The sequence below is a fragment of the Ambystoma mexicanum genome, chromosome 2p (assembly GCF_040938575.1).
Source record: "Ambystoma mexicanum isolate Mex_15411 chromosome 2p, UKY_AmexF1_1, whole genome shotgun sequence".
In the NCBI taxonomy this organism is placed as follows: Eukaryota; Metazoa; Chordata; class Amphibia; order Caudata; family Ambystomatidae; genus Ambystoma; species Ambystoma mexicanum.
This window is the reverse complement of record NC_090923.1, coordinates 497,119,769-497,136,889: the sequence shown is the minus strand read 5'-3', so window position 1 is coordinate 497,136,889 and position 17,121 is coordinate 497,119,769. Positions and strand designations below refer to the sequence as shown.

Below are 17,121 nucleotides of genomic sequence, written 5' to 3'. Positions count from 1 at the left end.
CCATTGTGTCCTTAAACAGACTTGGCATACAGCAACACACCATCCTAAAAGGACAACACTCCCTCTTCTTTGTGAAACAACTGGTACATTACTAATTGGAACACTGCACTGACACTAGTCCAATCAGCATTGTTTTACACTGGAACAACCCTTCTGGGGAAATAAATGCAGTAATGATTCTGGTGGATACATGTAAAACAATCTGGTGGTACACCGATTTCAGATCTGCGGTACTTTAGCATCACTTATTGTACCCAACATTTCAGTAATGTTCGGCAATGGATGCTTGTCCGGCAATATGCACCTTTTCACAGATTGCAATTGCATACAATTACTAAAGAAGAAACCCACTCCGACAAATCATTCCTCTCTTTCACTCCTTGTTTCTCCATTAGTTCCAACTCCCTCTTCACCTCATTCTTCAGATTGATAGGAACATTCATCACCTTGTGGACCATGGGAATGGAGCCTACCTTCATCCTGATCTCATGCATACATGCGCCATGCACCCCAGTTCATCTACAAACACAGGATATTGTATGTTATGCTACTCAAATTTCCTTCTTCCTGCCTCCAATGAATAGACACACTCTTCAGCAATAGGATCGAGCATGATAGTTAACCTTTTCTGGTGAGAGCAGCTCAATAATTGGTAGATCCCTTTTACTGGACACATAGACTTTCCCTTTGGCATACCTTTCCTTGAAATCCATCATGGTCTAACACCATCATATCAATTCAATACATTTCCTTCCATGAGTTTCGGGTTTGATTTCAACTTCATTTAACATGATTCTTCCGTCCATGTGTCTGTCAAACAAAATCATGGGCATCAGTGTGTACTTGGCTTACCAAATGTATTTATCCTAATCACTGCCAAAGGTTGTTCAACATCTGCATCCCCATCTTCAATGATGCACATAGCATTAATTGCATATGTGCACTCATCCAGTTCCTTGCACAAATCATCCATACTGTCATTCAGTTGATTCTATCGTGCTTCAGGAACATGCTGCAAATGCATTTTCTATTTGCACCTTGAAACACTTATGTATAGGCTCGTTATAAATGCCATATCATATCATATCATATTGCATTTTTTGCACATTGATTTGAGACCTGGTCATTTGTCAATGTTTCCAAAGTCGAATACACTATCACAATGAAAGCACTTCTTTCTCTCCTCTTTTTCCTTTTTGTATTTGATTTGGGCTGCTGGTTTTTAGTAAGCTGTTTCTTTTGTTCTACTTTCTTCCCCTGTACCGCTAAGACTTCAATTTCTTGTGCGTTCTCTGCCTTTTTCAATTCTGGATCAGCCATATTTTCCAACTCTTTGACACACTTGTGTGTATGATCAATCTCCTTCGCTACTCTGATGATTTCCTCAAAAGACACATTATTCTTGGACCAGAGTTTCTCTCACTTTGCTGTCACCATATTCTAGCATGAATTGGTCTCTTAACCTTTCTGGCAAGGGGCTTCCGAATTCACTGGGGGATGCAAATCCCTCAAAGTAGTAACATATAGTTCCAGCAACGCATTCAGCGGCTGCTTCCTCTTCCCAACATAACGCTCCAAAACAATACTCAGAGATTTCTCATAATGTCTATCCAGCATCTTAATATATGTCCAGTACTCCATCAAATTAGAAAGATTATTTCTCTGATAAAGCCAGTAGATTATCAAACTGGTCTAGCCTGTAGTTTCCTAGCCAATGTATCAGTATACTCCTTCTTCTAAGCATAGTGATCAAACAATTTCCACGGTATCAAAGGCTCTCTTACAGCTATATAAATTAATACATACAAATACGAATAAATAACTATTTGAGAAGTTGTCTTACTTGGTCAAAAAAAGATACTTCCATTTATAAATAGCAGTGTTTCACACCCACGTTAAGAAAACAGTGAAATCATTTAAACAAGGAACCTGTTCTCTGATTACATGAAGTAGATCGGCTAAGTTCATATGAACTGCATCCTCAACATCTCAGTAACCAACTGTTGTGGTCGCAGCTTTATAACACTTGTTTAATGACAAGGAGTGTTTGGAATCATACAATGGAGAAAGAGGCCAGAGGATAAGTGGGGACCAGCACAATGCTCAACTGAAACGTGCTGTTTTTTGTGGCCAATTCTGGTACTACTATATCTGCTTATTCTTATGTTCAACATCATCCCTGTTATAATTTCTTTGCATGTGTATCACGCGCTATAAACAATCATTGAAACTGTACTGCTTACCTGATTCTGCAACTTCCGCTATCGGTACCCCTTGTTCATAGGCCATAAACCCAAGGACCGAAAAGATGGCAAAACCAGCAACGAAACTTGTACCACTGTTCAGACAGCACAGCATTATGCAGTCCCTGAAATTAAAATCAACAGCTTATTTGCACAAATAATACGCAAGTAATTGACAACTGCAGGCAATGAGATTAAATTGAGCTTTATATTTACTTCTATCTGACAGTATGGAGCATGTTCTGTCAAATATGAAACCTATAAATGATGGCTACTTCACAATCTATTGAGAGGGAATGAAGGTGGGTCCAATGGAAGACATGCTATCTCGAGAGATGCCATTCCATCTCAGCTATTATTCATGATTTAGTAAATAGCTGCGAAATGGGCACCGTGTTTAGCGCATCTGAGCAGCTTCAACACTTTCCCAGGATTGTCTCAATGTCTCTTTACCTATTGACCAGGATCAGAGCAATCAATCTGGGCAGTCTTATTTCCTTCCTACAGCACTGTTGAACCAGCACCCGCAAACTAGACATCTTCACCATAGCATAGTTCTCTGAAGTTACCATGCCATTAAATGCCACCCACTGTGAGTTAAGTGCAAAATAAATTCTGTGGTAAAAAGGAGTACTGATTGCTTCAACAACGTGATGAACTAGATTATTTCCACCAGTTTGAGGTTATACCGTACATCTTTAAGAATGTTTATTTATTTATTGGTTTAGTTGAATTTAATCAACCTTTCAATAATTATAACATCATTAAAAAACATCCTAATATAAAATACACAAGCAAAAAGAAGTATATTGATTTCCTCATACACACAAAGTGCGCAGGTGCAACAAGGCTCACAAAGGGAATAGGGATCTAGGTTTTTGACAAGCATAGCTCTGCTCATAGTCAACACCTTATTGTCTGCATCCTGGTATGTTGAACTCCAGTTCTTACACAGACCTTTACTGTCAAGATGACGTTGGGAGGTTGCAGGTCGAGTTGATTTTCCCATGACTAGTCCACTTTCTATTCTAAGTATTGCTTAACTCAATTCCACTCTCTCTTTGAAAAGAGACAACTCTTATCTCCTTCTGGAGTAAAAAATATAACCTATCTTTTTAGCTTGCATCTGACACCAGATTGTTTTCACTACTCTTCCAATATCTATAGCGCCAAGATACCCGTTGGTGTGCATTGCACTTTACAACTCTCTACCCTCAATACCATAGATTACAATACAACTCTTCTACTCAGGTCCTCCATTTTTATGAGCAAATGGGGTAGAGGACGATTTCCAAAGCGATTTGCAAGACTTGATCTTCATCAGTTGTGGCTGCCAAATTTAAATCTGCATGCATTAACACTTGCGGTTGTTATTCCAGGAAAACTCTCCAGATGTGAATTCTTACATGAATCCAGAAATCTATACAGGAATGGACGAATCTAGCCATGCTCTCTGAAACTTTGGAAATTCCAGGCTGACAGATCCATGCCCATATATGACCATCTATGTCCTCCACAATATCACATGTACTCACTGATAAAAGCTAAATCTTACTGGGAGACAATCCACTGGGTTTTACGCTTCAATATCCAGAGGTTTATCTCCAATTCGGTATTCCCTGAAAAGGAAAAGAAAAGCTACAAACAAGTAGCTGTCTGTCTGGATATATGGTAAACAGGTAACATAGTGTCCCCTGAACCTAAGAATCTTAGAATCTCAAAAGTGCACATGCGCTATTAACATTAGGACTCAACATAGAAATGTTGAATAGAACAAAGTTACAGGAATTCCGCCTTGAGCTCCACTTTAGGAATTTTGCTCCCATCAGTGGAGTATACACTGTTGGTATTATGTTCTGATTGTTCATTATATAACTTTCTTTCTAAGCCAATTGTTGATGCCTCAAAAACACCCATGTACATAGAGTTTTAGAAATGTAATTCTAATTGGTTATTTATAACGTGCTTCATACCCAGAGGTTTCTAGTTATATCATTCAGAAACCAACATAGTACTGATCTTAAGCATTTCATATTTATTGTTTATTTATTTGTTTATTCCACACAGCACTTATATGCGCACTGCTTGACATGGTTAAGAGCAGTACTAGAAAAAGAGTTAACTATTATAGTGCATTTGCCAATTCTGCTAATTCTTCGCTGAATCTGCAACTGGGCCACTCTCGCTGACCTCGGTCCTGGGCCCAGCCACTCTCCACTTGCACTGCCTCCCTGGCAACCCCTGCACTGCGGGACTGTCTCTGTATCCCTACAGCCCGCGTTCCCAGAACTTGTCTGCACTTACCTTGCATTTGCCACCAGCTGGCCCTATTTATTTTATTCTACTTACCTTGTACTGCACTTCCCCCCTCCCCTTGCACTTTCTCCCTTCCCCCTACCCGTACACTTGCGCGATCTGAATGACACCGGGCCTAGTAGGATCGTTGTCTGTCTTCCCCTGTTCCCCCCTCCCTGCCTCTTCGCGCCTTGAAACACTTGAAACGTTTGTGTATAGACGCGTTACAAATGCCATATCATATCATATCAAGTAACATAATGATAGATTTGAGAAAAAACAATTGTATTTTAACATTTTTAAACATACTCCTGTTTTATGTTACAGACTGCAATCTGAATCAAAGATATGTCCTTATCTTGAGAGTCAGTGACAAAAAACAATTACACCGGGATAAGCTCACGTGTGATTCTGGATGTCTAATATATTGTGTTGTGTAAATGTTTATATGGTGTCACAATTTGAGAGATAACTATAAGCAAATGCAGAATAGCAATGAAAACAAATGAAATAGAAAGAACCAATGTTATTAGACAAAACTGATGATGCCCACCAAGGCAGAAACATGTATCTGGGATTGTTGTTGGTTCTCTTGGTCACAGGGGAACTGACTAGCATTTCGTTTCTGGAATGTCCTTGTGGGTGGGACCATAATAATATACAAATTAATATTTCCACTCCGGTAAGTCACAGTGGCCATAAGCATGATTTAGACCCTCCTAAGTGCTCAGCTCCATATGAATCAGTGAATTTAATCCCTGTTCATGCCCTCAAGATGGGTCATCAGTTTTTCTGCTAAGAAGAGATCTTATATTCTTGAAGTTGTATGTCTAGACATGACTGATCAATAAATTATATATATATATATATATATATATATATATATATATATATATATATATATATATATATATATATATATATATATTCAGTGAAAAAACTTTGTTAAAGGGGTGTTATGGTTCAAAGTAAAACCGAAAACCCCTGAAATTCGGCAGTTATGGTAAGATAAGCAACCATAACTCGCGCCACCGTGCACTGCTAACGCTAACACCCAGGACATCAAAGGTGACATCACAAATGTCATTGATGACATCACTGATGACATCACATTGCATTTACTTGTCATAAAAACTCTGTACAAGGGATTCTTATAATGCTGACCAAAAACTGTCAAGGATCATTGGGATAAATATCATGAGCTAATTAGTGCATTAAGCAATACATTTATATAAATAGCATTCTATTATGAAGTTATATCCAGTATACTAAGCTACTCATGCAGAAACATAGACAGTGTGTGCATACATACAAGATGTCATAATCTTGCCATGTTGAATAGTGAAATGATAACTGCTTTCTTATTAGAGTTTTGCGTACTGTGAAACATGTAATAAGTATATAATAAAACCCACGTAATACATAATTATTACAGAAAAAACACAAAGACACAACAACACATACACATATGAGTATATACAGGGACAGTGAAGTAAACAAAAAAGCAGAAGTAGCAGCAGAAAGAGTTCATAACCTAACTGATTGTCTTTATGCAGGGAAACTATTGCTCTGTTTCAAAGCTGCTACTTACCATATGTATGTGTATCACATGATGTGACTGGACCCAAAGGAAAGGAGAGTGAGTATAATGTATACAAATATGAGCATATACAGGGAAGGTAGAGTAATACAGATAAAACTATGAGAAAGTGCTGATAACCCTAATGATTATCTTCATGCACAGAAAGGATTGCTCTATATCAAGCCTGTGTCTTCCGCTATGTATATGTTTCATATACGGCGCCCCGGTGTAGGAAGGAAAATCTTTTACCAAGATGCCACCATGGAAAGGGAAGGCGGGGTGTATAAAGAACACAACAGGGCATGAGCCGGGGGTGGGGGGAACAGGGGAGACACATGGGCATGAGCGGGGGGTGAGAAGGAACAGGGTACAAACGGGGCATGAGCAGGGGGTGGGAGGGAAAAGGAAGGAAACACAGGGCATGAGCGGTGGTGGAGGGAACATGAGAGAGACACGGGGCATGAGCAGCGGGTGGGGAGGAACATGAGGGAGACACGGGGTATGAGTGGGGGGTGGGGAGGAACACGAGGGAGACACGGGGCATGAGCGGGGGGTACAGGGCACACATGGGACATGAGCAGGGTGGGGGGGAAAGGAGAGAGACAAGGGGCATGAGCGGGGGGTGGGGGGAACACGAGGGAGACACAGGGCTTGAGCAGGGGGGGTGGGGGATAACACGAGGGAAACATGGGGCATGAGCGTGGGGTGGGGGGAACACGAGGGAGACACGGGGCATGAGCGGGGGGTGGGGGGCAACAGGAGACAGGCACGGGGCATGAGCGGGGGGTGGGGCCAACAGGAGAGAGACACCGGGCATTAGCAGGGGTGGGGAGAACAGGAGACAGACACGGGGCATGAGCGGGGGGGTGGGGAGAACAGGAGACAGACATGGGGCATGAGCGGGGGATGGGGGGAACAGAAGACAGATACGGGGCATGAGCGGGGGTGGGGAGAACAGGAGACAGACATGGGGCATGAGCGGGGGTGTGGGGAGCAACAGGAGAGAGACAAGGGGCATGAGTGCGGAGTGGGGGGTACAGGAGACAGACACGGGGCATGGGTGGGGGCAACAGGAGACAGACACGGGGCATGAGTGGGGGGTGGGGGGAACAGGAGACAGACACCAGGCATGAGCAGGGGGTGGGGGGAACAGAAGGCAGGCACGGGGCATGAGCAGGGGTATGGGGGGCAAAAGGAGAGAGACACAGGGCATGAGCGGGGGGTGGGGAGCAACAGGAGAGAGACATGGGGCATGAGCAGGGAGTGGGGGCAACAGGAGAGAGACACGGGGCATGAGCGGGGGGTGGGGGGTACAGAAGACAGACACGGGGCATGAGCTGGGGGTGGGGGGCAACAGGAGAGAGACACGGGGAATAAGTGGGTGGGGTGAACAGGAGACAGACACGGGGCATGAGCGGGGGGGCAACAGGAGAGAGACACGGGGCATGAGCTGGTGGGGGAACAGGAGACAGACACGGGGCATGAGCGGGGGGTGGGGGGGTACAGGAGACAGACACGGGGCATGAGCAGGGGGTGGGGGGCAACAGGAGAGAGACACGGGTATGAGCGGGGGGTGGGGGAACAGGAGACAGACACGGGGCATGAGCAGGGGGTGGGGGGAACAACAGAGACAGACACGGGGCATGAACGCGGGGTGGGGGGCAACAGGAGTCAGACACGGGGCATGAGCGGGGGGTGGGGGAACAACAGAGACAGACACGGGGCATGAGCGCGGGATGGGGGGCAACAGGAGTCAGACACGGGGCATGAGCATGGGGTGGGGGGCAACAGGAGACAAACATGGGGCATGAGCGGGGAGTGGGGGCAAGAGGAGACAGACACAGGGCATGAGCGGGGGTTGGGGGGCAACAGGAGACAGACACGGGGCATGAGCGGGGGGTGGGGGGAACAGGAGACAGACACGGAGCATGTGCGGGGGGTGGGGAGAACAGGAGACAGACACGGGGCATAAGTGGGGGTAGGGGTCAACAGGAGACAGACACGGGGCATGAGTGGAGGGTGGGGGGCAACAGGAGAGACACGGGGCATGAGCGGGGGGTGGGGGAACAGGAGACAGACACGGGGCATGAGCGAGGGGTGGGGGCAACAGGAGATAGACACGGGGCATAAGTGGGGGGTGGGGGGAACAGGACACAGACACAGGGCATGAGCGGGGGTGGGGAGAACAGGAGACAGACACGGGGCATGAGCGGGGGGAACAGAAGACAGACACGGGGCATGAGCGGGGGGTGGGGGGAAGGGGAGAGAGACACACTGGGCATGAGCGGGGGTGGGGGGAGGGAGAAAGACACACGGGGCATGAACGGGGGGAGGGAGAGAGACACACAGGGCATGAGCGGGGGGTGGGTGGGAGACAGAGAGACACACGGGGCATGAGCGGGGGTGGGGGGAGGGAGAAAGACACACGGGGCATGAACGGGGGGAGGGCGAGAGACACACAGGGCATGAACGGGGGGTGGGCGGGAGGGAGAGAGACACACGGGGCATGAGCGGGGGGTGGGTGGGAGGATGAGAGACACACGGAGCATGAGCGTGGGGTGGGCGGGAGGGGGAGAGACACACGGGGCATGAGCGTGGGGTGGGCGGGAGGGGGAGAGACACACGGGGCATTAGCGGGGGGTGGGGGGAAGGGGAGAGAGACACACGGGGCATTAGCAGGGGGTAGCGGGAGGGAGAGAGACACACAGGGCATGAGCGGGGGGTGGGCGGGATTTGGAGAGATACACAGGGCATGAGCGGGGTGTGGGCGGGAGGAGGAGAGACACACAGGGCATGAGCAAGGGGTGGGCGGGAGGGGGAGAGACACACGGGGCATGAGTGGGGGGTGGGCAGGAGGGGGAGAGATGCACGGGGCAGGAGTGGGTGAGGGAGGGAGGGAGAGAGACACACGAGGCATGAACGGGGGGTGGGAGGAAGGGGAGAGACACGGGGCACGAGCGGGGGTGGGGGGAGGGAGAGAGACACACAGGGCATGAGCAGGGGTGGGGGGAAGGGGATAGACACACAGGGCATGAGTGGGGTTTGGGTGGGAGGGGGAGAGACACACGGGGCATGAGCGGGGGTGGGGGGGAGGGAGAGAGACACACGGGGCATGAGCGGGGGGGTGGGCGGGAGGGGGAGAGACACACAGGGCATGAGCGGGGGGTGGACGGGAGGGGGAGAGACACATGGGGCATGAGCGTGGGGTGGGCGGGAGCCGGAGAGACACATGGGTCATGAGCGGGGGGTGGGGGGAACGGGAGAGAGACACACAGGGCTTGAGCATGGGGTGGGGGGAGGGAGAGAGACACACGGGGCATGAGCGGGGGTGGGGGGAGGGAGAGAGACACACGGGGCATGAGCGGGGGTTGGGCGGGAGGGGGAGAGACACATGGGGCAAGAGTGGGGGTGGGGGGGAGGGTGAGAGACACACGGGGCATGAGCGGGTGTGGGGGGGAGGGGGAGAGACACACGAGGCATGAGCGGGGGGTGGGGGGAAGGGGAGAGACACGGGGCATGAGCGAGGGTGGGGGGAGGGAGAGAGACACACGGGGCATGAGCAGGGGTGGGGGGAAGGGGAGAGACACACAGGGCATGAGTGGGGGGTGGGCGGGAGGGGGAGAGACACACGGGGCATGAGCAGGGGTGGGGAGGAGGGAGAGAGTCACACGGGGCATGATCGGGGGGTGGGGAGGAGGGAGAGAGTCACACGGGGCATGATCGGGGGGTGGGGGGAAGGGGAGAGAGACACGGGGCATGAGCGGGGGTGGAGGGGAGGGAGAGAGACACACGGGGCATGAGCGGGGGTGGGGGGAGAGAGACACACGGGGCATGCGTGGGGGTGGGGGGAGGGAGAGAGACACACGGGGCATGAGCGGGGGTGGGCGGGAGGGGGAGAGACACACGGGGCATGAGCAGGGGTGGGGGGGAGGGAGAGAGACACACAGGGCATGAGCGGGGTTGGGGGAGGGAGAGAGACACATGGGGCATGAGCGGGGGTGGGGGGAAGGGGAGAGAAACACACAGGGCATGAGCGGGGGGTGGGGGGAGGGAGAGAGACACAGGGGGCATGAGCGGGGGTGGGGGGAGGGAGAGAGACACACGGGGCATTAGCGGGGGTGGGAGGAGGCAGAGAGACACACGGGGCATGAGCGGGGGGTGGGGGAAGGGGAGTGAGACAGATGGGGCATGAGTGGTGGGTGGGGGGAGGGAGAGAGACACACGGGGCATGAGCGGGGGGTGGGGGGAGGGAGAGAGACACACGGCGTTTGTGTGCAGGCGGCAGATCCCGCTCCTCGGCCCTCCGCTGGCCACAGTGTGCCGATGGCGTGAGCGGGGGGCTGGAGGAACAGGGGAGACACCGAGCATGAGTGGGGGTGAGGGGGACAAGAAGGACACACGGGGTATGAGCGGGGGTGGGAGGCACAGGAGACAGACACAAGACTTACTGTGCAGGCGGCGAGGAACAAAGATGATGGGCGTCTCTGAAGCCAGATGCACTGCACGCTTTCACCGCATCCAATGAGAGAGCACGTCAGATGTCCGTGGACATCACGCAAGCTGCTTGCCCAATCACCGTCCTGTCCGCGGAGCGAACAGGGAAGTGTGTCCGCGAAGCGAACACAGATATCACTAATTTTTTTCACTTACATTTTTGTCCTTTTTTTAAAAACTACTGGACGGACACTAAATAAAGCAAAGCACGCTTTCGGGACCAAGCCGTCGCTCCTGTCGCATATTTGGTGTAAATCCGTCCAGCGGTTTGGGCTGTAGGCGTGAGCAAAGTTTTTTCCCATTATGTCTATGGTAAAAAAAAAGTTTTGGGACCCCCCCTATAACTTTGCCTCCCCTGGACGAATCCTCACCAAACTTTGCAAAAAAAATCAGAGTGACCCAAATACCTTTTTTGCAAAGTTTGGTGAGGATTCATCCAGGGAGAGCGAAAGTTATAAGCCTCCCAAAAAGTGCTCTTCCTATGGAAACACCAACTTAACCATAACTACATGGCCACTGCCGTGGCCATGTAATATATATATATATATATATATATATATATATGGACATTTGTTTGTCCCCTATACACAGGTGTTTGCAGGCACAACATGTAAGCGACTTCAATTCAACCCGACAGCTAAGTCAATGCCTAGTCTGGGATGCTGATGAAAGTCCTTATTGATGTATTTTTATGTCCAGTTTGTTTTCTCTGGATGACAACCCTTATATAACACCCCTCTCTTAGAATCCCCCTGACCCCACTGTGCCAAGAAGTAGGTTTGTTTTGCAAATTAAAAGGTTTATTTGAAAATTAAACAATATATATATATCACACTTTTTTTTTAGTAAATTAATATTTGATGGCACACTTGTGAAGATGATAGTGATCAACAATGGATAATGTGACAGTGGTACACTCTTTTTGATGGCTTAGAAGTGATATAGAGAGGAAAAAGTAGCTGAGAATGCTTTGATGGCTTCAAGGACAATGCAATGATGAATGAAAAAGCAGTACAGAAAATAAACTTGATATGACTTCAACAAAAGACAATGTAATCACTTTTCTTTGACAATTCACCCCCCCTTTATGCAAGGTAAAGAGATGGAAGAAAAGCACACAGTTCTCAGGAATGCAATCAAATATAATTCAGTTCCCCCGTAGCAAGCTTAGAGGAAAACAGGTAGGAGTTTTAAACACAGACAATATACTTTGATGTGGTTGCAATTAAGTGAAAAATATGCGAAAAATGCTTTTAATTCCCTACAGGGGGTTCAGGGTAGGCGATAGATACTTTGAATCAGTGCAGGCCAGCCCTAACAATGATTCAGGGATGGTTATTAGGTTGAAAACAGATTTCAGGGATGGAAGCAAAAACAAATATTTTTGCCCGTGGCTAAAATGAAGCAAAATGTCAAATCGCGGCAATTTAGTCACGTACGTCAAGCGCAATTACGGAGGCAGTATAAGGGGTAGCTTAGAATCCTAGCTTTAAGATGACAGTTAAAACTCGCTCCTAGCACAAACGGTTCCGGAGATACGGCCGATTTAGTAAAGGTAGTTTTTCAGATTTGAAATTTTAAAGCTCAGAATGACAGATGACAGTTTCCAGGTTTAAAGATGACAGAATGACACGATTCTAGGAGGCAGTTCTAAATAGGTTAAAATAGTTTGGATTAGATTATTTTAAACTAAGAAATTGGTTTTGGCACAGTGAGTACTCACACTATATTTTTGAAATAAGCCGTCAAGGTCTGGTCAGGTTGGACGGGACTTCCGGCGGGTGGTTCTGAAGTCCCGGCTATCTGGGTCTGCTCTGCTCTCTGGGTCTGTCAGGCACCGGTTCTGCTCACAACGGTCTGGTCTGTGGTTCTCTCTGGTTCGGGATACAGCACTGCTTTCTGGATACTGATACAAGTTCTTGCAAAAGTTCTTGGCAAAGAATTCAAACAGCTCGCCCGGCTGTTGAATAGTTCGGTTGGTTTTGAGGCCTGCTGAAGAGAACTCAGCTTGTGGTTTACGCCTTTGCTTTAAATTGTGGAGTCAGAGTTCTAAGTTCTGGTCTCTGTCTAGCTGGAGTCAGTCTAGGTCTCTGGAGTTCTGGATGTGAATTCGTCCGTCAGCGTGCTCCGCAGAAAATGGGAATTGAGTGTCTCTACCTGTCCCAGCAGTCTCTTTTTATGTGTTCTGCAAGTGGGTGTGTGCATGGACATAACTGAGCCGGCCCCTCGCAATCTATCATTGGCCACGTCCTCCTCTCTCCCTTGATTGGGGAGCTGGGTTGTGTGTCATCTTTATGGCTTACAGAAAGACACTCCCCTTGTCAATGTGCCCACAAATCTATTTCTGATCCAAATACATATTTATCTATGTACCATTTTTCTAATATTATACGTCCAGTTAACATATTTTCTGTAGCACCAAACCATCCGATCCCTGTCTTTGTAAGATGTTGTGTCCACTTATGACAGAATTCTGCCCTTTTCATCTAGATCACAACCTCTAAACCTTTCCAGATTTTAAACAAATGTGCACCAGGGATATGGGTTTCAGATGATAAAGTGTCAGATTTTTAACATGCATACATTTTGAGTAACAACCTTTTTTTCCCCCACTATCCCCAAAAACATACCACGGGGTCCTAACACCTCTTAAAATGTGCACAGAAAAATCACAAGCATGATGATGTTATTTATATAATTTTTACAAGTCCGCACTATGAATTATCCATCTTTTAAAAATTATGCTCTGGCCCCAAAGGGCTGTGGTTGTCCAAAGCACATGGTGTAATTTCTGATTTATCCACTTCCCCCAAGCTCAGCTTTCTCACAGATGCAGTGCCCCTCCCAGTTATTCCCAAGAGGAAGTCATTTTACGACCCCCCCAATATAACATTTGCCTGAGTCCAGGACAGGGCTTTGTCCTATTTCATGCAGTCTGCAGGTACCACTCCCCTAATTCAATCAGAGAGGTGTCGTCTCCTTTTGGCAGGAGCAGCAGGATGCTGGGAACACAGCTGCTGAATTCCCTCTCCTGTCGGGGGTAGTTGCCGGGCAGAATTCACTCTCTTCAAGCCAGGCTTCAGCTAAATGTCACTTTCGTTCACAGTTTTCTACATTCAAATCAAACTGACAATTTTTACACATGCAGCTAGAACGCTGATTCTAAGTTCAAAACTATGACATTTCGACGGTTGCAAACTATGTGACACTCAACAGTAGGTCACTCATTTATTTTAAACATTTAGATTTTAGTGTTAGTCCAATTTCACTTTAGCTGCTGACATCCACAGCTCAGCCAGTTTTGTTATAAACATTGTTTTGGGCTCTTTCTCTTTCCAGATTTTGTATGCACACAAAACTTCATCCTGCCAGATGTCTGCTGGTGTTCAGTAAAATTTTTGAATATCCTGCAATGTTTGAAATAGGCATTTTGAGGTTACATTCAGGGAAACAAAGGTGATTTTAAAGCGCTTTTTTAGCCAACCGGCACTGCTGTTTTTCCTTTGGCACACATTTCACTCATGGCACTCCTGGCCCATCATGCTTGCACTGGTGGGTCGCAGGTTAGGCAATCATTTTGGTGTGTGCAAAAACTGCACGGTTTTCCCGGATTCTGGCGCAACTGTGGGCTTTTCCGCCATCTTGGATTTTTTAAACCCACAGCACAAAATGTTGCAGCTTAATAGTCCAAACATGGGTCAGGACACCCAACAAGCCCCCCTGCCCGACTGCACTTTGATTTCGAGTCTAGGAGGAGTCGGGTGCAAAGCATGTTTTGATCCAAGCGCTGGTATGTCCTCATCATCTTCTTCCAATTCCGTAGATGGCACAGTTCACCATCTTTTCCTCCATCCAGTTGGATCGATCGGTTCTCCTCGCCGGTCCTGATGGGAATATTGGGCGGTACCCCGGGCCCCTCGAATCTTTGCTCCCAGTCCCCGGGTCGTCCTCCTTGGTCAGTCTCCATGGTTTCATCTCTCCTAGGATGATGAAGCAAAAGCGGCAATACCTATTCATAGACATTTTTCCACCACTATTGATATAGTGGGGCGGCATATACATTTTATACATCAGGATACATTTTGCAGTCTTATTTTTAAAAATACCAGATATAACAGGAAATATTGACATTAGGTTACTATATTTTTGGTATGTGGAATATTTTAGGGTTGGAGCTTTTATTGATCTGGGGCGGCCCCTTTGGGATTCCAGAGGATTCCTCCAGTTGTTGCAGAGTGTGCCTAGGATGGCAAAACTTAAGCTGATTTATATGGACCCACTTATCTCCCCCCTCTGCCAAACTGCCTTTGGGGATACGGATCTTGTAGGCTATTGGGGAGACCTTGTCTATAATTTCAAACGGTCCCTTCCATGTAGGCAAAAACTTTCGCTGTTTGGCCTCGTTCCTTTGGAAAATGTATAGATAGACCCGGTCTCCTACAGTATATTCCTTCCTGGTGGTCTTTAAGTCGTAGTGGGTTTTCATGCTATCAGCTGATCTTTCTAGAGTCCGCTGAGCATAGGCAAAAGCATGCTGAAGGTGTTTCCTTAAATTCTCCACATACTCCTGAGTTGTGGGGGCATTTATCAGTGTTTGCTCTTGGGTCGTGTAGAGCAAATGCTGGGGAAGCACCATCTTGCGTCCGGTCATCAACTCAAATGGTGACATTTTAGTTGCAGATGAAGGGGTAGATCTGATGGCCATTAGGACCAGAGGTAATCGGATATCCCAACTTGGCCCAGAATCTGCCACAAACTTTTTTAAGATGCTAACAATGGTTCGGTTGTATCCATCCACTGCTCCAGAAGAAGCTGGCCTGTAAGCAATATGTAGCTTGACTTAACATCAGGCTTCGGAATGAGGTAGGAACCACCCACTGATCATGGCCAGCTTGGGATTTCCTTACCAACAAACCGTCTTGGATTCGGAACCTCTTTGAACATTTCATCAACACTCTTAGGTCCTCTTTCCCAATGTAATCGGTATCCGTCAGGGGAAAGTTCTCAGGGTCCTCAATGTGTTGGTAAAACTTACCAATTATTGGATCCCCCTTTTGAGCAGTAATTAAATTAGCATCAGGGGTCTCCTTACTCCATTGTGCAGTTGAAAGATCATTGTGAGCATAGGATAGGATGATGGGCGGCGACAGCTCAATCCCCACATCTACCCAGTCTGGATTGGAATCTCTTGGGACACATTTTTCCTTGGGAGGAGTTATCCCATCTCTGAAGGAGAAGATCCTTTTCCCAGGATCCTCTGAGGATCCCTCTCCCTCAAATTGAAAGACCTGTTCCTCCTCCACAAAGAGGGTCTGTTTGGATACTTTGTTTCTCCTACCCCCCCCTCTGCTCCTTGGGAGGCAGACTTTCAGGGGCAGGAGATTTTGTTTCCGGGTTCCTGGTTTTCCAGGGGCTGTTACAAGTTGGGAAGGAAGCTTCCTCCAAGGCTTTGCACCCCCCTTCCCCTTGTGCCTCCTCCCTGGGAACCGGTGGGTTATCGGGGTGCTGCCCCTGTCATTGTTCTGGAGCACTAGGTCCAGAGTTTGGGGCATTCTGTGCCGGCATGCCCATCTGAGGGTTCTGTTGGGCCCTCAGCATGCGGCCCAAATCCTGTGCCATGTTTTGAACCTGGCGCTCTAACTGGGAAACCCGCTCAGGCTGATACGGGGTCCGGTTTTCTCCCCTGGGATGCTCCCGGGAAGGGTAGCTATCCCTTCTCTGGTAATACCCTGGGTTGGGAAGATTTGGATACCCCTCCACCCTTGGCCTCCCCTCTCCCGGATTAGGTTGTCTGGGCTCAGGGAATTGGGGAAAGAAAGATGGATGGTTTTGGGGTTGAAAATTGGGTGGATACCTGGGAAAAAAGTTCTGCCCAGTGTTTGGGGAATTTCTGCCCTCCTGTGGGAAGTTTAGAGGGAAATTCTCTGGGTTAGGTGCTTGACTGGATCCCCCCCCTTGGGCTGGAGGAGTCCACACATAACCCAGGATGGGTCGGTTTCCCTTGTAGTGGGGACTTACATAATCAGGGGAGCGAGGGACCCCATTTGTGGGACTACCTCCTCGACTCCCTGTCTGTGACTGGCCCGAGGGCCTTCTGGGCTGTGAATTATTTGGCGCAGGCAGGTTTTTAGGCCCCCCATCTCCAAATCTAAAACGGGGGCAACCTTTCCCTCTGCCACCTTGGCAGCAGCAGGGGTGCTGTTGGTTTTGGGGTTTTTCTGCGCATTACTTTTATTTTCTATGGGCTTCTGTACCTCATAGATCCGGGTGGCTTGCTCAATGACCCAGTCTAAAGATCTTTTCTCATGAAAATCTCTCACGAGCTGGGCCATTATGTACTTGGGAAGATCATGGAAAAATGTGTTGATGAATTCTCTGCTGTCCGTGCGCACCCTTCTGGTGGTCTGCGCAAAGGCACGGTTCAATTCTTGCACAAATTCTTGTGGGGCCTGATCCTCCCCACATTGCAAATTGTAAGCTGCCTTGCGAGCCTCTTGGGGATTTCTA

General features: G+C 48.1%; 1 protein-coding gene across 1 annotated transcript in view; it reads right to left on the bottom strand.

Annotated features, from left to right (window-relative positions):
- SLC6A11 (solute carrier family 6 member 11) overlaps positions 1-17,121 on the bottom strand; it is a 1,097,166-nt gene that overhangs the window by 299,892 nt on the left and 780,153 nt on the right. The window contains exon 9 of the mRNA XM_069643914.1: positions 2,244-2,368. Coding sequence (XP_069500015.1) covers positions 2,244-2,368 — 125 coding nt within the window. The remainder of the gene's footprint in view (positions 1-2,243; positions 2,369-17,121) is intronic.